The sequence below is a fragment of the Magallana gigas genome, chromosome 3 (genome assembly GCF_963853765.1).
Source record: "Magallana gigas chromosome 3, xbMagGiga1.1, whole genome shotgun sequence".
In the NCBI taxonomy this organism is placed as follows: domain Eukaryota; kingdom Metazoa; phylum Mollusca; class Bivalvia; order Ostreida; family Ostreidae; genus Magallana; species Magallana gigas.
In genome coordinates this window covers 42,309,516-42,332,257 of record NC_088855.1, presented here as the reverse complement: position 1 = coordinate 42,332,257, position 22,742 = coordinate 42,309,516, and the positions used below count along the sequence as shown (strand labels likewise).

The window sequence follows — 22,742 nt, the reverse complement described above, 5'->3', positions numbered from 1 at the left end:
CACTACCGAATACTTCCGGGTCAAGGATGACGTAGGAATCATTTCTACATCGAAAACAGAAAAAGGGCTATGAAGCAGATGATGACAGCTGATTTATATCTCATAATGTCCTGTTTGTTTTAATGTTAAACTCTTTAAAAAGTAAAAAAGAATTCTAAGAAAAATGAGTGAATTAACTCCAGACGAGGTGAGTATTAGAGTTTAGTTTTGGAAGTTATTTGAAATCACTATGCACATGCCTTTTGTTGTTGTTTGACAAAAAAATAATGATCAATGGTGTTATATTGGTGCATGTGAGTTATAACTTATATCATTCATATTTTCAAAATTTTGAAGAACACTTGGGCTTTCTAATGGTTACATTGTTGCCTAATTTTTTTACACAGTGAGAGATATAAAAATATCTGTTTTGATGACATATTAAAGAAACATTTATTTCTGTAGATCCGGCGTCGAAGACTTGCCAGATTGGCTGGTAATGCATCCTCTAGTTCACAGAGCGACGGATCTCCAAGTCTGTCCCAGGCCAGTGGGGCATCCAGCCAGGCCTCTGACTCCCAATCCACAATGTCAAGAACTAACAGCACACCTCCTAGTATGTTTTAATTATTTTAAAGAATTTAATTAATTAAAGAAAGCAAAGATAGAAATGCAAAAATTCTTATACCTTCCAACTGTTGTGGAAATACATTTGAGAAAAAATTACAGGGGAAAATTTGCTTTTGATCAGAATTCGTAAAATCATAGGTTCTTATTGACTTGTATTTCTTTGTTCTGGCAGTCTGCATAATAATGATTGAGTAGAAAAACTATCAGCAAAAATAAGATTTAAATATTGCTGTAGACTGCATTTTGTAAATTATGTTATCAGTCCAGTTTGCTTTGTTTACTTTTTCACATAAGTCCAAACTTTTCTCATTATTATAATGAACTTATTGTTGTTTAAAGGTACACATGGTTTTATTATTTGTTAACTTATCTGTTGGCCAGGTCATATTGATAATACATGTAAATATATGTAATTTTTTGTTTAAATAATTTTGTTAAAAAAATCATTCAAAATAATACTCAACATGATAATATGGCAATCTGCCTCAAGAGCAAATGTGTTTTAGGATGAACAAACATACACTTTTTTGATCAGAATTCGTAAAATCATAGGTTCTTATTGACTTGTATTTCTTTGTTCTGGCAGTCTGCATAATAATGATTGAGTAGAAAAACTATCAGCAAAAATAAGATTTAAATATTGCTGTAGACTGCATTTTGTAAATTATGTTATCAGTCCAGTTTGCTTTGTTTACTTTTTCACATAAGTCCAAACTTTTCTCATTATTATAATGAACTTATTGTTGTTTAAAGGTACACATGGTTTTATTATTTGTTAACTTATCTGTTGGCCAGGTCATATTGATAATACATGTAAATATATGTAATTTTTTGTTTAAATAATTTTGTTAAAAATATCATTCAAAATAATACTCAACATGATAATATGGCAATCTGCCTCAAGAGCAAATGTGTTTTAGGATGAACAAACATACACTTGTATATTTTCATGATTCCAGGTCTCTTAAAGAATTTTTTTTGTGTTTGTTTTTGGTTTATTATGTATTTAAAAAATTAAACCTTTTAGGGGTAGATATTTTTCATTATATTATAGTAATATGATAATTAAAAAACTTCATTTAACTATGATTGTATTCTTGGATACAATAAGATATATTTAACCTTTACAGCATTGTTCTAAGGTAACAGTAAAGACCTATGGGTTGGTTGTCCAAAATCAAAGATAATTAAATTCTTTGGTCGTAAATTGCTACTGAGATAGACATTAAATATTTACATCTTGTAATTGTAATCACTTTAGATTTGAAAATCAATAGTGGGAAGTACAAGAAAGTATTAAGGTTCTACATTGTTAATATTTTGCTAATAGGCAGTCTTAATGTGGATCCTATCACCCCAGAATCTCAGAGGAGCCTGGACATGGATTCCGAGTGTTCAGAAAAGAAGTTTGTATTTGTAGTGTTGCTTAAGAAATGCATCTTATTATAAATTATGATGATTTCTTTATTTCATAAATAAATAAGTGCAATAGACAAATTCATTATTTCTGTGGAAAAGTTACTTTGCAAATTTATTGGTTATGTCTTTCTCAGATAAAAAGGATATTGATTCGATATTTTTCTTTACATTTGAATTTCATTAGCTCACAATCACAAATGGATGTAGATTCTGGAATAGAAACAATGGAAGTTGATGACTCAGATATGAAGTTTGAGATCAAAAGAAGAAGGGTATATGCATTTAATAACTGATGTTTTAGGAGCAAATTCAAATTTGATTCATTATCATATTATATACTGTAGTAAATGATTGTTTATTGTATCACAATTATTCATTTGAATGAAAAGGATACCAGTATTGGATCAGAAGCCACTGTAGAACAGGTTACTGAGGCCGTGGGTCGAGTGTGTTTGGTGTCTTGGAAAGAAGAGACTCAAGATGCTGTGTACATACCTGAACTTGCAGATTGTGAGGCTGAAGGTAAATATAATTTGGTTTTCTCTTGATATGATATATTTACAGATGAATATCACCAAATTAGGGTTGCATCTATGTTCTAACTGTGACTTTTTTTTTGTACATTTCATTGTATAGATGACTGTAAGGAGATGATTAATCAATCCTTGATGGAAATGCTGTTGAAAATCAGAGATTGCCCAGAGAATCCAGTGTTAAAAATTCGACCCAATTTCTCTTATGCTGTATCCCCAAAGAAACCAGGATCAAGCCCAAGAAGGTACCCCCCCCCCCCCCCCCCCCCCTCAATATATGATGTGATGGCTGAAAGCACTTCTTATTTATGAAACAGGTACAGTAAATGATATTTCCTTTTTGTGTAATGACAGTGTTGGCACAATGATGTCACCAGATATGCAGCCAAAGAGAGAGTTTTCTGCCAAGTACCAGCCAGAAAACTGTAAGGAGGTGGAGATGATCAGCTATCTGATGGACTGTTACGATAGGGCCGGGCTGGAGGAGAGGCTGGCTCCAAAGGTAGGGGAGGTCAACTCTGTACAGATAATCAGTTTTGAATGTAAATCAGCAATAATAATACATGCATGTTTTGCATTTCAAAGAAGATGAGCTTCATTTTGTATATTGAAAAAGAACATCTTTTTTTAACAGAGTACATTATAAATTAGACCACATATTTATGTAATATGATAATTACTTGTTATGGAAATATCATGAATATAAATGAAGTGATATTATTTTCAGAGAGCAAGTGTCCCTCCATTGAGTCTGATGTTGTCCAGTGCTAGACATCAGTGTGTGTGTCATACTGCAATAGTTCTGCAGGGAGGACTCACCACACCCAGGTAACACTCGCCCTTATGGCCAAGTGGTGGTCTACTACTACTGTGGGGTGGGAAGATAGATACCCCTCTGATACATTATTTATAGAATAAACATCTTGACAACTCTTTAAGAATGTGAAATACAAACTCTTGCCAAAAGTTTCCTTTTTAATTGAATGCAGATACATGTACTATGTACAATATAAACGAAATGAAGTAATCAAGCCAGTATTTATGACAATTAGATTTATCACCAGACTTTGCTATAAAAGGCATGCTATAAAATTTTTATGTTTCCATCTTAATGAATTTATTTAATGACACAAGCTGCATGTATTGGTTTTTTTGGACAGATCTGTTGGGGGCAACTCTCTACTGCTTTCCTATCTATTGTCTCATAACTTACCTCGCGGCTTTCTCCCTGAGCTTGTGCAAACCACATGTGATGACAGGGACACATTTAGAAGGGTAAGCCAGCACAATGCAAATTCTTATCACCTTTCAGTGAAGATCACCATGCAGGAATCTTACCTTATGCAGTATCATCATGTAATTGTATAATGGTATTCAATGATGGTTTGTCTCTCTGTGTAGGTGTTTATCCCAGTCCTACAGGGCTTAAACAGACATATCCATGGCATGTCCTTGGACAGTGAAGACTACAGAGACCCTCTGTCCGTCCTGTCCGAGCTTTGTGAAATCAAGAGTGGCAACTCGCGACCTATATGTGGCCTGGTGAGTGGGAGAGGAAACCTCTTCTTTTCTTTAAATTATTTCATTTTGGTTCAGTTCTTGTCAACATATTTTTGATTTATCAGAAGTTTACTTGATTTTTGTGAATTATACATATTTAATGTTCTAAACCATTGGTTTAAATAATATAAGTGACTCATTACACAATTTTGAAAGAAACTTATGAATTGGAGTGGAAGCTGTTCAAATTCTCACAGAAACAATAGTGGCAGTTAACTGTATCACATACTGAATTAGATTTGTTGCTCCATTATGACCAGTGGTTTGACTGATGTGTATTGTTTCACTGACCAGGCTGTAGAGCTGGTAAACTGGATCCCGGTCACTCTCACCAAGGCCACAGGAATGGAGTTAGAGAAGCTGTCCTGGCTTGGGCCATTCCTGGGGCTCTCTGTTTTTGCAGAGGATAATGTAAGTATAAATAACAAATTCAAAGTCTTCACCTAAATCATTGCTGACCAGAGAGAGAGAGAGAGAGAGAGAGAGAGAGAGAGAGAGAGAGAGAGAGGGAGAGGGAGGAGAGAGAGAGGAGAGAGAGAGAGAGAGAGAGAGAGAGAGAGAGAGAGAGACTAGGGAGACAAGTATAAATAAATATCATCTCTTATTAAACATGCACCTGTATATATATCTCACTGTACAAAGCTTCACTGTGATCTCTTTGTCTCTGTTCAGACCAAAGTAGTGGAGAAGTTTTTCTCGGGCCACCAGTTGTCGGCTGACAGCACCAAGCTGATTCACCAGTCTCTGCAGCATGGCATGGGGTACGCCCGGGCCGAGCTGTTCAAAATCCTGCACACTATTCTAGTCAATGGACAGAGCCGCGACCTGGCATTATCTTACATAGCCAAAGCTCTGGAGAGGAACGCCAAGAAATCCCAGATACAGGTCAGCTTAGAACAGTGGTGTACATGATTGATAAAAATTTAAGAATGTATTGAATTCTCATGTAGAAAGATTGGGCCATAAAATTCCCTTGACCATACAGTAATCAGGAGTTCTTTGTTGTTGTTTTTAGCTCACCTGAGCCAAAGGCTCAAGTAAGCTTTTCTGATCACAATTTGTCCGTTGTCTGTCGTTGTCATCGTTGTCGTCGTCGTTGTTGTAAACTTTTCACATTTTCATCTTCTTCTCAAGAACCACTGGACAGATTTCAACCAAATTTGGCACAAAGCATCACTAGGTGAAGGGGATTCAAGTTTGTTCAAATGAAGGGCCACACCCTCTTTAAAGGAGAGATAATTGAGAATTATTGAAAATTTGTTGGTATTTTTCAAAAATCTTCTTCTCAAAAACTGGAAGCATCCTCAGGTAGTGTAGATTCAAGTTTGTTCAAATCATGGTCCCCGGGGGTAGGGTGGGGCCACAATAGGGGGGTCATGTTTTACATAGGAATATATAGAGAAAATCTTTAAAAACCTTCTTCTCAAAATCTGTTAGGCCAGAAAAGCTTGAATTTAAATGGAAGCATTCTCAGGTAGTGTAGATTCAAGTTTGTTCAAATCATAGTCCCTGGGGGTAGGGTGGGGCCACAAGGGGGGGGGATCAAGTTTTACATAGGAATATATAGAGAAAATCTTTAAAAATCTTTTTTTCAAAAACTATCAGGCCAGAAAAGCTCAAATTAAAGTGAAAGCATCCTCAGGTAGTGTAGATTCAAGTTTGTTCAAATCATGGTCCCCGGGGGTAGGGTGGGGCCACAATAGGGGGATCATGTTTTACATAGGAATATATAGAGAAAATCTTTAAAAGCCAGAAAAGCTCAAATTTAAATGAAAGCATTCTCAGGTAGTGTAGATTCAAGTTTGTTCAAATCATAGTCCCTGGGGGTAGGGTGGGGCCACAATGGGGGGGGGGGGGGATCAAGTTTTACATAGGAATATATAGAGAAAATCTTTAAAAATCTTCTTCTCAAAAACTATTAGGCCAGGAAAGCTCAAATTTGAGTGGAAGCATCCTCAGATAGTGTAGATTCAAGTTTGTTCAAATCATGGTCCCCGTGGGTAGGGTGGGGCCACAATTGGGGGATAAATTTTTATACAGGAATATATAGAGAAAATCTTTAAAAAAAATTCTTTTAAAAACTATTTTGCCAAGAAAGCTCAAATTGGCATGTAACCATCCTCAGATAATGTAGATTCAAGTCTGTTCAAATCATGGTCCCTTGGGTTAGGGCGGGGCCACAATGGGGGATAAATTTTTATATATAGAGAAAATCTTTAAAAATCTTCTTCTCAAAACTATTAGGCCAGGAAAGCCCAAATTTGAGTGGAAGCATCCCCAGATCATATAGATTCAAGTTTGCTTAAATAATAGTCAAGGGGTTGGGTGAGGCCACAATGGGGGATGAATTTTTACATAGGAATATATAGAGAAAATCTTTAAAAATCTTCTTTTTAAAGACTATTTGGCAAGAAAAGCTTAAACTTGTGTAGAGGCATCCTCGGGTAGTGTAAATTTAAGTTTGCAAAATCACAGTCCCTAGTGGTAGGGCAGGGCCGTCATGGCGGTTTGAATTTTTACATAGGAATATATAGAGAAAATCTTTTAAAATATTCTGGGAAAGTTTTCGGTCCAAAACTCAGTACTTAGTGTGAAAGCACAGGTAATGCAGATTTAAGTTTGATGAAACCATGATTCCCTAGAGAAAAGTGGGGCCACAAAATGGAGGGGGGGGGGGTGGTATATAGGAATAGAGAAAAATCTACAAAAAAAGGTACAACAATAAAAGGGGCTTGGTATTTACCAAAAAAAAGAAGTGGATAAAAATTGGCAGATTTTCAATTTTTTTAAGCAAGATCTACTGTACTTAGTTGTCAAGATATTTTGATATTGTAATGCTAATTTGATCAGAATAAGGCAATTGTTGCTCAGGTGTGCGATATGGCCCCTGGGCCTCTTGTTTTAATCTTCCTACATTCCAAACTTTTAGTCTGACAGATAACAGTTATATATAAATAAATAAGGATATCTGGGTTTTTTTGCAGGTGGATGAGAGATATGTAGCAGGAGATGGATTTATGTTGAACTTACTGTCCGTCCTTCAACAGCTGTCTGTGAAAATCTCGCTGGACAAGGTAAGCCAAGTGCTGCATTACAAGAACCAATGTAATTGCTGTTATTTCTGCTTGAGACATGTAATAATAGGGAATTGTTTGCTTGTAATTTGGTTTAGGTTGACACATACTACCCATTCCATCCAAATTCTCGAGTGGGCATTAAGTCAGAGACACGCCTGAAGGCCCTTCCTCAACATGCAGAGAAATGGATCAAGGAATTATGTAAGAAGTTTTAAGTTCTAAAGTATCTAGCAATGAATGTGAAAAAAATGCATAATGAAAGAATTTTAATTGGGTATAATGTCGCATATGCATGTACTACTGTATTTAGAATATTTACCAGGATGTGGAATTTTTTTCTTTTATGAAATAAAAATTATTTCAAAGTAATGTTAAATGTATTGGATGAAACGTACTTTCCTTTTGCATATCATATCTGATGTCTGTAATGAATGTAGAAATATTTGCAATTTTTGCATGTACTGATGTTTTTTCTCCAATACAATTGAAGCTAAAGAAACACCCCCCTGGCAGGACCCCAAATTTCCCACTGAATGTTTCTTCCTGACCCTCCATTGTCACCACCTGTCAATCATTCCTGCTGTTCGGCGGTACCAGCGCCGTCTTCGTGCAATACGTGATCTCAACAGAATGGTGGAGGACCTAGAGAACACAGAGTCCCAGTGGAGCCAGTTCCCGCACGCCGCACGGAACAAGGAGATGCTCAAGAAATGGAAATCTCAAGTTCAGGTACGGTGAAATCATCATTGTTCATGGGGGACCAGTAATGGTGGCTTTTTGGGTAACCTTTGCACACACATTTACATCCCCATGAACATTTACAAGCATTTGTTAGTATTTATTAACAAAATAAAACTCACTACCGACAAAATTATGTCTCCACAAATCAGAAAAATTTTGGCTACCCCCTAACATTGACCTTCACAAATAAAAATGATTCCACAGTACTCATCAGACTCTGTCCCGAAAACTTTCACCCTTCATCATTGTTGAAATGTACATGCATACTGTTTTAATTTAGAATTTTATGTTTATACATGTGCATCCACATGAATCATGTAGATGCACATACATGTTCATGTAAAAAAATCATGGAGTTTTAATTAATTAAATATGTATTTCATTTTTCAGAGGTTACAGAAGAGTAAACTCTGTGCTGATGCAGCTATTTTGGACGAGTCCTTGCTTAGACACTGTCTAAATTTTTACAGTGGTGTGTCTACGTATATTCTTAAAGTTGCAGACCCTCAGAATATGGGGTAGGTAGATTTTCCAGTGTATGTAAAAATAACACTAAATACCAGTCATATTAAGGTTTGGATTGTATAGCAACATCATTTAAAGGAAATCTCTTGTTAATGAACTTATTTTAAAAAAGAAGCTTGGAAAGTAAAGAAGCTTGAAACAGTTAATGCAATAGACATATTGAGTTTTGCCATAAAACTGAAGCCTTGATAACAGTTTCATCATCCATTTCAGTCAAACTCTGCCCTTGCCCAAGAATGTGCCAATGCCATTTGGAGCTCTTCCTGACTTCTATCTAGAAGACATTGCTGATTATCTCCTGTTTGTTATTCAGTAAGTTGTGACCATTTGTTTCTGCATATACTGTAAACCAACTTTTATTCACGTGTGAGAAATTTTCGTCGTCGCGAATATTTCTCGCCGAAAACCAGTCCATGTCACATGGTTGTTATAACAAGACGGGTCTGGAGAAGGCTTGGTCGTGAACATTAGTTGTCGCAAACCAGTTTTTAGGAAGTAAATCGAGAAATAAAGTTGGTTTACGGTATACAAGTATCATGGGTATATTTACTTTGATAAAATAAGAAAAATACCAATAAAATAGTTGTCAGAAGTAATAAAGCCAAAAGCTGTCACTTATGACATGTATAATTGTAGTTTGATAAATGCAAGTTTCATTAAAAGGCTTATCCTTTATACTGATAAAATAAAACCAAATTTAACTGATCATTTCTTCTTTAAACAACGCTAGGCTAAGCTTTGCGTCACCAAAGTTTGCATGAATTTTTTAGTCCAGTGCTGCGTATACATGTACAAAATCAAATATATTTTCCTTGGCTTTTTTTGACAGAGTTAATTTTCAGAACTAATTTTATAACATATATTTACCAGTATTAGTGAGAAATACACAAATGAATTATTGCTGTTTCCAGGTTCAGCCCTGACGTGTTGAATGACCCCTGTATGACCCAGATCATCCACATGCTGATAGTGATGGTGTGTAACAATGAATACATCGGCAACCCGTACCTGACCGCAAAGCTGGTCGAGGTGGTATTTGTCATGAACCCTAGCGTCCAACGCAGAACCGGAAGTCTCAATGAGCAGTTTTTACTGCACCCTCTAGCCCTCAAACATTTGGTGCCGGCTCTGATGAAGTTTTACACAGGTATTTAGTGAATCGACAGATGTGCAGTTCTTATCAGCTAATTTCATATTTTGGTGTTTTTAATGGGATGTTATATGTGTAGGGATGGGATGATAATGATTAGTGTTTGTGTGAAGATGAGTTTCTAACTGGTCCCACTTTCGTATGTCTAAATGACACGTTGATTATGTAATGCTTTATATGCTGTGTACCTATTGCTTTTGTTTAATTTCTGTGCCAAATTGTTTTTGACAGAGATTGAAACCACAGGAGCCAGCAATGAGTTTTATGACAAGTTCTCCATCCGCTACCATCTCAGTATCATCTTCAAGACCATGTGGCAGACCCCACAGCATCAGCTCAACATGATAGAGGAGGCAGAGTAAGATTAGCTGTTTATGATTTCCCTCGGCAGGGGCTATCACTTACTAAATTTTGTGGCACATGTATCATCTCATGTGTAAAATAAATAGTCTCATAACTGAAATAGGTTCGAAATTTTTTTTAAAGTAACAATTCAGAAATTTCAAAAAATAAATTTGCATAAAAATGTTCCTAATATTTCGTATTAAATTAGAAATTAGCACCTATGGGGGAAAAAATGTATAGTATTTGGTACACCGTTAGAATCCAAGATGTATCATTACCAGAACTGATGATTATGCTTGGTTATTACACAGCAATGGCAAACAGTTTGTGAAGTTTGTGAACATGCTGATGAATGACACAACCTTCCTGTTGGATGAGAGTCTGGATTGTCTTAAGCGGATCCATGAGATCCAGGAAGCCATGCAGAACATGGAGGAATGGGAGCGACAGCCCAAGGTAGGTCAGGGGTCATCTGGAGGGGTCAGGGGGTCAGTGTCTGAACTATTATAGTGTACAGCATTGATCCTTAAAATGTTTAAAATAGAATTAAAGGGGTAAGGGGGAAAATGGACTTAAATAGGAAGTAATATATTAAGTCATCAACTTTTGATGTAAAATACTTCTAAACATGATCAAAATTTACTTCAAAAACTAAAGATACACAAGATGAATAAATTTCAGAATGCATTGCCGCCATTAATGACCTCTATACTTGGTTTTGTTTGTGCAAGACTTTGATGTTACAATGTACATAGACTGTTGATCTTGTCATTGATATATAGATATATATTATTATAACAGTAACTTGATCCAAGGGGTCGGATCACATTGAGTTGCCAGGCGCAGATCATCAGATCAAACAGGACACGAGTTTGATTTGATGATCTGTGCCTGGCAATGAGACATGATCCATCTCTTTGGATCAAGCTACTGTTATAATGATAAATTTATTATATACCCTGGTCTATTTAAAGTTTTAATTACAAAACTTTGTTTTTAAAATCAAATGTATGACATTCACTTATATAATAATGCTATTTTTAAACGAACTCTATTTATAAAAGGTGCTAAAGTATGGGTGTTATTTGATGTGTACTAAGTAATCAGTTTCAGAGAGTGGCGATACAGAATCGGAAAACCACAGTGTGGTGATCTGGAAAATCGGATCACACCCTTTAAAATTGACAGTATCAAGAAGGGAAAATTGATGGGTTCATAATAAAGTTTAATCAATAGTCTATGGTTCTGTGATCATAATGAATGTTTGTTTGTAACAGGACCAGCAGCAGTCCCGACAGAGGCAGCTTGCTATGGATGAGCGACAGTGCAGATCTTACCTCACACTAGCCACAGAGACTGTGGATATGTTCCAATACCTCACCGAGAAAATCAGGAAACCCTTCCTCAAACCAGTATGTTAAAATTGTGTAATTTTTTTATATTAACAGAGGTTATTCATTGGGAGTTTAGAATAATAAAAAATACAATTCTTAAAACTTTCAACTAACTCAAGGAACCCATGATCAAGTTTTCTAATAATTACCCTATTAGCATGTTTGTGTTTACTGTTATCTAGAATTATCAGTACTTTATATCTTGCACCATTATGATTCATTGTTGCACTGTTGTAGGAATTGGCTGATAGATTGGCAGCCATGTTGAATTTCAATCTGCGACAACTGTGTGGTCCAAAATGTAAGAACCTTAAAGTGAAGAACCCGGAGAAGTACGGCTGGGAACCCAAGGAGCTGCTCAACAGACTGACCGACATCTACCTACACCTGGACTGTGATCAATTCGCCACTGCTATTGCCAACGATGAAGTATGTTTAGGGAGAAGAATGGATATAAGTCAATTTGCTGAAATTTTGGCATTACCATTTATGCTTGGATCCAAATTTTTCCAGGGGGGGTTCGCCGGTTATTTGAGTTTGACAGGGGGGGGGGGGGGGGGTCCGAGACATATTTTTGGTAACTTTATAAATTTCATTATGTATTTTAAAGAAATTTGGATTTTGCAGAGGACCCCCTTCCGATCCGCGCATGACCATTTATATGTATGTTCTTGTACATTATAGGTAGTGTACATAATTTCAAGCTTTGATTTGATTTAGTTTTGTTTTACATGTACATTACGTAAGCAGTTTTTTAGGTAGAGATATTAAAGTATAAGGCCTTTAGGAAATTGAAATGTTTTAAGAATTCAAATATTTTATTGCAAAATTATAAAAAAATTTCATTTTCCCTTTCCAGAGATCTTACCGCCATGAACTTTTTAATGATGCTATTGCCAGGATGCAGAAGGCTATGATCAAAACTAATGTAGAGATAGAAAAATTCCGCTTTCTGCAGGAAAAAGTTGACAAAATTGTCTTAGAAAAACAGCAGGAAGAAGTGGATTATGGGGAAATTCCAGAGGAGTTCAAAGGTCAGATCATATCTGTAATTAGAAAAGGGTTTCAGAAACCTTTCCCCCCCCCCTTTTTTTTGATGAATGAACTTAACTACATGTATATGTCTCTAAGTACATGTATAAATGGACAAAATTATGTTGTCTTACTTGTTGTAATATTAATTTAATAAATGATAATTCCCTTACCAAAATCCACATTGTATGGTTATAGATCCCTTGATGGACACTTTGATGAATGACCCAGTTATTTTGCCCAGTGGCACTGTGATGGATCGACCAATCATCACTCGGCATTTATTGAACTCTCAGACTGACCCATTCAATAGGCAGCCGCTCACAGAGGAGGAACTCAAACCAGGTCAGGGACCATCTCAAATTTGTTTTTTGTTTTTTTTTAAATAGGAATGGTAATTTTTTACAGACTTGCCAACCGTTTTCCTGCAACCAATTTGAACTGACAGACTTACCGTAGATAATTTTAATTGGTTTTATTTTTGTAAATGAGCTCTCTTTATATACTTAAAGATACTTTGGAAAATATTATTAATATTCTGTTAATGGTTTAATGAAACATTTCGATTCAAATTTGGAAGAAAAACCAGCATTTCTATCTTCAAATTACTTTTAATAATTACCATACCTTTTTAAAGAAGCTTTTGATAATTCTATATCCATTTTATTGATTTGTTTATTTTGTAGCCAATGAGATCAAGTTGAAGATAGAGGCCTGGAAACAATCAAAGACAAGAAGATAATCTTGGACTCTCGCGATCAACACCATCCTTGTGTTCTTTTAGTTTTCTTTTATCTCATGTCAGTAGAAAAAAAAACATGTTCTTTGCTCATAGAAGTATCTACCATGTAAGGTAATATAAAGACAAGTGTAACCAAGTTCTCATAATGGTGGATACCAAGTAACACATGATTGTAATATGGGATTATTTTTGTTTGTCTTTATATAGTGGAAGAACAAGGTGTACATGAATACAGTCTATATCAAGTTACATTATCAACTTTAATAGATGAGCAGGTTTTATCATGACATGAAATAGAGTTGTTGCCCCTTGAATTTTTGGATTGTTCAGATTCTCTATCATAGACCGAGAGCTTTCTACAAAAAGTTTTTTGTGATCTTGTTTGCATTTTGTCATGTGACTGTTCCAGTTGAATGAACATATTTTTCAGGTTCAGTAAATTGACTATTTGTACAGTTTTTTACGACAATATGATGATTTTTTTGGTCTGTTGTGTCGGTGTCAATGTCACTGTTTATCTCAAACTTAATTCGAGGGTCAAGTCAAGTGTATCTCGATAAAATAATTAACCGTGTTTTATAGATTTATCCCCAAAGTTCGTTAAACTGAAAAAAGGAAAACTTTGTTTAGTTTTGTAATCAAGACTGCTAACTTCACATTATCTGTATTTTATACTTTAGCATATGTGTCCAGTTGCTATGCTATTAACTGTTAATGCTTGTGTGCTTCGAGTCATAAAGTGTTTATTGATGCATTTGAACTCTACAGAGCTAATTTTCATTTGTAAACAATCAATTTATTTCATAAAAAATCTCCCAAACATGAATTCATGTAGTCTCATTGTAATTATGTACTCAAAGTACAGCAGTTTTTCAATTTCGTTTTTCAAGCCATTTCATTTGGATGCCATGACCTATGGGTGTGTGATCTCATCGAAAATTTACAAGATGAATTTTAAGTTTGGGATGCAATAATGCATCCAATTCTGTATTAATCTGTCTGACAATTTAGGTGTGTTCAGTGAATCTGTAGGAAAGGTTTTGCTAGATGAATTTCTTTCTGTTTAATTTACACTTTATTCAGTAACCTATTGGACTTGTGACAGTTGAATGCAATTGCCTAATTATGTACATCCTGGATTTATCTACTGTATTAATCTCAAAGACGACAGGTTCTATTGGCTGTTGTGGCATTATTTTTGTTTGAAATTAAATTTTTTAAGGGAAAAGAAAAAAAAATAACATTAGAATATTTGAAAGCTTCCCCTTCACCCCCAATAAATTGCAAGTTGCAAGAGTAGTCTTGTGGTTATTGAAAATATCTTGAATCTTTTGAAAAGATTTCTCTGCTGAAGGTAAAATAAATCTGTTGACCTTAAAAAGCACAGTATTGAACAGTGTTGAATATTTGAATTGAGTGTTGAATTACAACATTATTTCATCACTTGCTCATAACAATGAATCCTCGGATCAACTTGTATGTATGTTCATGTTTTTGTTTGTGTGTGTGTGCTATACCTATTCTGTGATCATATACACTTTTCTCATGTGTTTTGTTTTATTTATATATAAAATACAATTGTATGTACAAATGAATTTTGGGGGGCAAAGAAGGGCAAGATTTAGTTTGATGTTAGTCAGTTGTAAATGGCGGCAATAAAATGATTGAGAAAATGTTGTATCAAGAGTTCTCCTTGTAACATAAATGGAAGCGGAGAGCAAGGATTAATGTAAAAATTATATTTAATCCTAAATTCCTTTACAAATCTCATAATGATAAATTTTAAAAAAAATCAAGTTTGATAAAGATTTAACAATCATAAATAATTGAAACTTTTTGAAAAAAAACTGTTAAAGAATGATGGTGCCACTATGTATAGTATTATACAATGAGGCTTTTCGGAAAAATGAAGTTTATTCCAATAGACTGTTTAGAATCTGATCTTGGATTCCACAATGCTAAAAAAACTAGTCGTCTATGTGTACATTTCTGGAGTATGCTCCGATTTAAGATTCTACTGATGATGAATCACGTCTTGCTGTTTTGCACAAGGAGTTGTGTCTGTCTTGGATGGGTATTCCTAGGGTCTTTTTGAATTGTTGGTGTAATTTATATATCGAAATTTGATTATGCTGTTTAAAAACTTGTCCTGTGATGATAAAAAAGCTGAATGTACAAGCTTTGTACAGCTTTACATAGTGAGGAGCACTTCTTTCTATGTGTTGTCTCGTCATGCTGTGAAGGTAACGGCACTGGTTTTCCTGGACATCTCTCCTGTGACAGCTGATCCAGTGGTCTTTCCAAGGCTGCCTAGAGCTGGAAAATGATCATACATACTATAAAGTAATGTGTCTACTCAATGTCTATTTTTAATTTCTTTTTTTCATAGAATGGACATACAAAATATAACGTGTGGTATACTTGAAACTAGTTAACACTGCACCAAATGCCAGTAATATTTAAAAGATGCTATGTCAAGTTATTACACAACCATGGAACATCTATATTTGACAGCTCTGAAGTATTTGTGCACTGTCTTATATTATAAGCCGGTAGTGGCTTATTGTAATTACCTGGCACGGACAATGCTTTGGCAAACACCTTTTTCCTCTCGATCTTCCTTTCCTACAAAAGTCACATCGGTGAAAACATTAAAGAAGAAATACATACATTAAAAAAATATGTAGCAATATGACAAAGGTTGCGTCCTGCAGAACTCACAAAAACTAGCTGTCTCCGGAGCTCCTGTATCAGAGCGTTATAGGAGCTGGATTTCACTCGGTAATACAGTACCAGCAGTCTGAGATAGTTGAATAAAACAATTAAAGCATAAACACCCACAATCTAATACCAGCTTGTATCGTGCTTCTTTTCCAAAAATTGTTTTATAATTAAAACATATTCTATATTACTTACATTAATACCACGATGACGGGAATGATAACAATGGCGGTGGCGATGTAGTCCAGGGCGTCCTTTACCCAGCTCAACCAACTGGGAAGGTCATCTAAGGAGTCCAGGAAATCAATTACTTTGTAAGCCCTGTCTTTCTTTGCAAATGGCCCACAGTCAACAGAGGGCGTTTTTCTGATTAAAGATTGAAAATTGGGCTCTTGTAAGATGGAACTAATGCTCTACCAAGAGCTGATGGAAAAAATTATTACCAGTACTTTCAGTACTTTGATCTTTAAAAAAATCATAAACAGTCTTTCCTTGTAATTAATTCTTTACTCTATTAGATCTAAAATCTGAAGAGCAACATACTCGCCCTAAAATTCTTTACAAATTTACAATGTTCAATTTGTGTTTGATTTCTTAGATTTACAATGCAAAACTATGTTTGCTCTGAGCAATTACAATCACATAAGTATTCGACGATTTTGAACCGCAAAATGAGCCGTATTTCGTTAAACTTGAATGGCAAAAGGGGGGAAAGTATTTGGAATCGTTCTTTGCTTTCTTGCGAATTTTTTGTGCAATTTTACTTTGTTATGATATCATTTTACTTTTAAACGTATTAGGTTTTTACAAAATATTATAAATTCACGGACGAAGGATAGATCGTATCTTTAAAAATGTCACAAATTCATACTCGTCAGAAACCATTATCTTACTGTTTCTCTAAACGTAATGTATGAGACAATACGCATGGTAAAACATCAAGTTGCGTCAACTCACTCGATCAGTATGTAGACGACAGGGATGAAGCAGAGGATCCACGTGATCAGTAACAGGAACAAGTAGAAACTGCCAGATCTAGAGGCCCGGAACATCTTCTTAGGTGGGATGTTGGCAAAGCGTGCAACAAAATATCGGAAATAGAAAACAATGAATAACTTGACGACTGCGACCAGAGCCATTAATGGCGAGAAATAGAGTCCCAGCCAAACCAAGCCCTGTCCGTACACCAAGTCCAAAACATTGGACGTCACCACAAACTCACTGTAGTCCATCTGTAAGAAAACAAACCAGGATGTTATTCATTATAGGACGATCTCTGTTTGTCCCTTGCCAAGACTATTGCTGCAAACATTTATCCTTCTTGGAGAGGTGGGGAGAGGAAGCGACAGATGGAACATGCACGACCAATGGCGGCTCCATTCTTACAAACGTACCTTTGTATGACAAGAAGTAGAACATAGCGTACCTTGCAGCAGCAGGTCCTGGTTCGAACGAAGACCGCTATCAGGACGTCAAACAAGATCCCCACCGCTATACACACCCCGAGGTCTACCAGGATCAGCTTGAAGATCTCTTCCCCCACGATGTTTTCCCAGCACTGATTGGTGGCGCACGAAGTGCTGTTGTTTGTGGAATGGTTGGATGGAACGGACGACGGGGTCTATAAATTTGTATCAGTTTACAGCAGATTTGTACAAAGACAGAAAAAAAATCATGGGGAAAGGGAAAGTTGTTTGCCTATACCGATGTGATCTGTGGTTCTTGCCCGTCAATGCAATCCGCCTTCTTGGTAAGCGAGGTAATAAACACTATCAAACTGGCATAATGGAAGAAGGTGGTCCTGAAACACAGGGGAACACATCCGGTATTGCATTTGTTTGGAATTGTTTATATACTGCTATCAAAAACTATGATACGATTATCATGTTAAAAAATGTTCGTGAATTTCTGACCTCGCAAGTGTGAATTTTAATTCTGTGCGTGGTTGGTAGCTTTCCATTTTGACCAAAAGTTTGAAGATAGACGGAACAACGAGTTTGAGGATAGCCACCACGGCGGCCAGCTACAAATGTAAGACAGACACGTGATCACATGACACATTGTGTTGGACACATCTTTTTGTATGCAGAGATCAACCACTAGACTACTGTAAAGGTGCACTTAGTTTAATTGCTAAGTGTTAAAAAAAACAAGTTTTCACGTAAAATTTTCGCGAATAAACCAGTAAATTTCAAACTAATCGCAAAGATTTCATAACTGATAAATTATTGTTCCAATGAATGAACTATTTTTAATAAGAACCAGAAAAGTGATAATATTCTATATGGGTTAAAGAAAACGATGGAATGTCGCGTTTTAAGTCGTGAAATGTGTTAATGCATGTACTTCCTTAACCTGACCCAAATCTCAAGATAGCATATTTGTAAAGGTGTTCGATTTGCTTTCTCGCGTCGTTGGAACCTTCCACTTACCCGATAGCGTTCATAAATTTCTTTGGCTAATTCTTTCAGGTTTTCGTTGAAATCTACATCTCGCTCGTCTGGTTCTTGCTGTGCCACGTAGTAAATCAGATACCCGCTCCCTCCCAGCAACCCAAGGACGATAACGTTACTGACCAACCGAAGGAAGTAGATCTGCAGCCTGAGGAACAACGAGATAGACACAGACGTCTGTCACTATATAAGTCTACACAAATAGCCCTCACCATTACGGAACAGGGCACAAAATGTCTACCCCCTTCAAAAATAGTAATGTATGTCCGCATTGCTGAATTCGAAATTCTTGATGTACTTACTTCTTCAACCAAGCAACTACCTCCAGGGATTTTTCTTCTCGGATCTTTTCCTTTAAACAAGGACATTTTTTTTTTAAAAATGAATCGGATTTCATTTTTTTCTGTTAATTACAATTATTATCGGAAATTATGGCTATGATAATACTTTAAAAGTTTTCTTACCTTCAGATCTGTGCAGAACGCTTTCAGATGGTCCTTGACACCAGCCTTGGTGTTGATGGTGAAGTCGAAGTAACAAAACATAGACCACGTGAACGGGAAGTCACTGCCCGTGTCTGAGAGCTTACTTCTTCTGTAGCGCAGGTACATGCTAGCAGGAGGATAAACACAAGGCAATGGAGTCAAATTGACGTGTGACAAGTTGTGATTTTTGGTTTTATTGTGTTTCTAAAGCTTTTATATTTTTTTTGGGGGGGGGGGGTAGTTTTAAAATATCATTTTAGACTTAGCAAACAGCGTTATTGAAGGTGAACCTAGAGGCGAGGTAGAGTACGGTGAGTAGATTAACTGCTATCCAGGTCAGGAAGTAGGAGAGTGGGAGACTGAAGCCGTCCACGGCGTCCTGGTAGATACCGTAAAACAGCATGCTGTACGACAGGTCCCCCTACAGCAAACCAAGAAACTATTAGTAGGTCCCCCTAAAGAGAACCAAGAAACTATCATTAGGTCCCCTACAGAGAACCACGAAACTATATCAATAGATCCCCTATACAGACAACCAAGAAATTATTAATAGTTTCCCCTACAGCAAACCAAAATCAAAGTACTGAAGAACTGACGGGAGTTGATTTTGTCGATGTTTATTTATTTTAAAATCAATGATATGTTATTTTGCATGACAAGTACATGAAGTTTCTAATTCATGAAGTTGAATTACTAACATTTTTATAATATGATATGAATTTTGGGACTTTTTCGACAAGACCGTCGAGAAACCCCCATATGAATCATGTTAAATAATATTTAAAGATAAAATTAATTCAATCAAACTATGTATCAGCAATAGAAATATTTCTCGAAAATTGTATAAATCCAATAAAATATTGAACTCTAGTCTCGTTCAACCAAAAGCTCGGCTGACACCGTAAATCTCCGACAAGGATTTACGGAGACAGCCGAGCGTCGAGTTGAACGAGACTATATTAAACTCTGGCGTAGGAATATATACGACTACAAAAAATATTTAAATTGTTCGTACCATTTAAAATCTGACTATTTTCAAGGTATTTATAAATAATTTTCCTTGAAAAACAATGCTTTCGCATACATTACATCGAATTTATCAATTATTTTCAAGAAGTAAGTCTTGTCAGCAGCAATGATTTGTGCTGAGGTCCAAACACTGTTTCACTTTCGGTTTGTCTGAGTAACTGCATAGGAGAGTTGATTAAAATCAACTCCCAAAAACTATCAACAGGTCCCCCTACAGCAAACCAAAAAAAACTATCAACAGGTCCCCCTACAGAGGACCAGGAAACCATCAATATGTTTCCCTACAGAAAACCACGAAACTATATCAATAGATCCCCTATACAGACAACCAAATAAACTATCAACAGGTCCCACACTGCAAACCAAGAAACATATAAATAGGTCCCTCTACAGATAACCAAGAAACAATCAATAGAACCTCCTACGGCAAACCAAGAATTATTAATAGTTCCCCCTACAGCAAACCAAAAAACTACCAATAGGTCCCCCTACAGAGAACCACGAAACTATACCAATAGATGCCATATACAGACAACCAAGAAACTATCATTAGGTTCCCCTTCAGCAAACCAAGATACAATCAATAGGTCCCCTATAAAAACCAAGAGATTATCAATATGTATATACAGAAAACAAAGAAACTATCCATAGGTCTCCATACAGCCAACCAAGAACACATTCACCGACAGATTTCCTATAGAAAACCAAGAACAGGTCCCCTAGAGTAAACCAAGAAACTATCTCTCTTATTCTCTCTCTCTCTCTCTCTCTCTCTCTCTCTCTCTCTCTCTCTCTCTCTCTCTCTCTCTCTGAAAAGAAAGGTGGTGGAAAACGTTCCGCAAAGGTCTTCAGTGTTGAAGGGTCACTAGTTAAAAACCCACAGTAAGTCCTTGTACACTTTACTCCAAACTGTTTCACAAAAAGCAAATTCAAGTCTTCATTTCTCCTGTTTTCGTTTTAGATACGTACAAAGTGTCCGAAAGTTTTGCCTTTGTCGTCCAAGTCCAGCAAAAACTCGCCAGTGGTAATCTGCGAATAAGGAATACGAATATCGTTAAATATTGGATATCGGTAAACTGTTCCTACTGTATCCGCGGTGTAATCAGTACCGTTCTATCCCTATCCTTACCTGAGGGACGCCAATGAAGGAGAAGAGAATTATCCCAGTCACCAAGTTCAAGAAGAACAGAGTTCTCAGAAACGTGAAGTAAGAGGCGACTGTACTTCCAAAGTACGCTGCAAGCAACAGATGTGGTTGCAATTAAATATATGCTTTAATGGTCTAGGTAGCTGAATCTTTATCATAAGGTTATGTACAATCTGAACAAAGTACCTGTCAATTTGGTAATAGAAGACTCCCAGAGGTGAAGAAACCCAGAACCGTTCTTCCTCGACTGATTGTGAACGAGATAAAAAAAGGGAATAATATTTGTGCTATGTCTACTAGTATTTCGAATTTCATGCATATATCATTAAAATGTGGAAAACTTCATGTCATGACCTACTTTAGAACTGATGTACTTCTTTGAATTCTGGTCTCTTCTTCTGTTCACTCGGTCAGTCGTTATTATTCTACAAATGTTGGACAACCAATCGTTAACGTTAGAACAGTCGTGTCTGAAGACTCATACTAGTATGTCAGTGATTTTAATAGTTTAGAGATATATAAAGTAGCACCGCCTTGCCTCCTTATCCTAAGCTTCTGTTTCATGGGCAAACAAACTTCCCGGATGCCTTCCAAAATGTCCTCCTTGAACCTGAGCTTGTCCTGTCCAGTCAGACAGTCCTGTGTTTCGGAGATGACATGTTCAGAGTCTAAACTGAACGTAAAAAACATCAATAAAACGCGTGGATAACGGTGGACGAGGTTAGAACCGTTTTCATTGGTATCCATACTTACTCCGGGTCCAGGAAACTGTATCGCAGTCGGTATAGAATATCAGAGGCGGATTCCCTTTCTCCCAAGATGGATTTGCTTCTGCTGCGACTAGATTCTATAAACATTACGTCAACATAAAGTTAGACATAAACCAAATCTCTCTTTTATACATATCTTGCACCCAACAGTCCTTTTTAAGCCATGGAAATAAAATCTCAATAAAGAGAGAGAGAGTTACTTTTAATTTTTTCTTAGCATATTGTACAGTTGTGCTTTAACTTGATGGTCTTAATTTATACATCTACCCAGTTAATTCAAAGTGTACAATATCACCAAAACCGTTTGCTAGCTCAGCTTTCCTTAGACATTGTTAGATTCCACGCTTCCTACTTCAAGTTTAAACTCTTCTCGGGAAGTATGAACGTTTCTTTGCTCTTAGAACCCTACTGAATCGAATCCTGGAGGGGTCTTTTAGTTTAAGCTTATTTTTCTCGCGTCAAAAGATTCAGATTTCAAAAAGTGAGTCATACAACTCAAGATTCTCGAAGGGATTGCAAATATTGCACGTCGAACGTTCGGAAAAGTTAGTCCTTACCAACAAGATCGCTGGAACTCAGTCCCTCATAATCGACGGCAAACGAAGAGTTGTCGTAGGAATACTCCTCAGCATCACGGACAGTTTGTGCTCGTCCTCCATAGCTGGTCGTCGGCCGGTCGCCCCCATTTCTTAGCAAATTGGATTGTTCATTAAATTCCATTCTAAGATGAACTTAAAGTATTATACATATTCATGTCGACTCCTTGTTGATTTGACAAGTGAGGCCTGTCACTTCCTCTATCTGTATCAAAACAATGCGGAGTTTATCTAATCTCAGGCACATCAACGATAAAGGGCGACATGTGATCTATCATATAAGGACTGTCCCTGCAGTACGCGGTACTTTTACAGCATGTACCCACAGAATTATCTCACTTGGAAACAGCAGGTTCTAGTAACGTAAACGGTATGGCATTTAATAGTTGATGGAGTGAGGGTACAAGGCAGGTC

The 22,742-nt window shown here is 36.4% G+C and overlaps 2 protein-coding genes across 3 annotated transcripts; one reads left to right on the top strand and one right to left on the bottom strand.

Moving 5' to 3' along the window:
- Window positions 1–13: 13 nt before the first annotated feature.
- On the top strand, window positions 14–14,805 carry LOC105334466 (ubiquitin conjugation factor E4 B). The gene is made up of 25 exons (XM_011437918.3): window positions 14–187; window positions 445–595; window positions 1,940–2,015; window positions 2,213–2,300; window positions 2,418–2,550; window positions 2,665–2,806; window positions 2,916–3,063; window positions 3,289–3,389; window positions 3,722–3,836; window positions 3,963–4,103; window positions 4,416–4,532; window positions 4,794–5,006; window positions 7,106–7,195; window positions 7,294–7,399; window positions 7,689–7,927; window positions 8,330–8,457; window positions 8,678–8,776; window positions 9,376–9,611; window positions 9,846–9,972; window positions 10,271–10,415; window positions 11,237–11,371; window positions 11,591–11,782; window positions 12,213–12,387; window positions 12,584–12,730; window positions 13,072–14,805. Exons 1-25 carry the CDS (start codon window positions 164–166, stop codon window positions 13,125–13,127), a joined length of 3,324 nt encoding a protein of 1,107 aa, XP_011436220.2. The 5' UTR covers window positions 14–163; the 3' UTR covers window positions 13,128–14,805.
- On the bottom strand, window positions 14,617–22,571 carry LOC105334468 (transmembrane channel-like protein 3). 2 transcript variants are annotated; one of them, XM_066079847.1, is made up of 19 exons: window positions 22,290–22,568; window positions 21,716–21,809; window positions 21,501–21,635; window positions 21,321–21,387; window positions 21,149–21,209; window positions 20,945–21,051; window positions 20,785–20,844; window positions 19,077–19,207; window positions 18,766–18,913; window positions 18,604–18,653; window positions 18,281–18,449; window positions 17,762–17,871; window positions 17,553–17,649; window positions 17,275–17,469; window positions 16,806–17,080; window positions 16,044–16,214; window positions 15,849–15,927; window positions 15,701–15,752; window positions 14,617–15,443 (listed from the first exon to the last, which is right to left on the bottom strand). In XM_066079847.1, exons 1-19 carry the CDS (start codon window positions 22,450–22,452, stop codon window positions 15,358–15,360), a joined length of 2,250 nt encoding a protein of 749 aa, XP_065935919.1. In that variant the 5' UTR covers window positions 22,453–22,568; the 3' UTR covers window positions 14,617–15,357. The 2 variants fall into 2 exon arrangements, with proteins under 2 accessions (XP_065935919.1, XP_065935920.1); XM_066079848.1 differs by lacking the exon at window positions 15,849–15,927 and having other exon boundaries at window positions 22,290–22,571.
- Window positions 22,572–22,742: the final 171 nt, after the last annotated feature.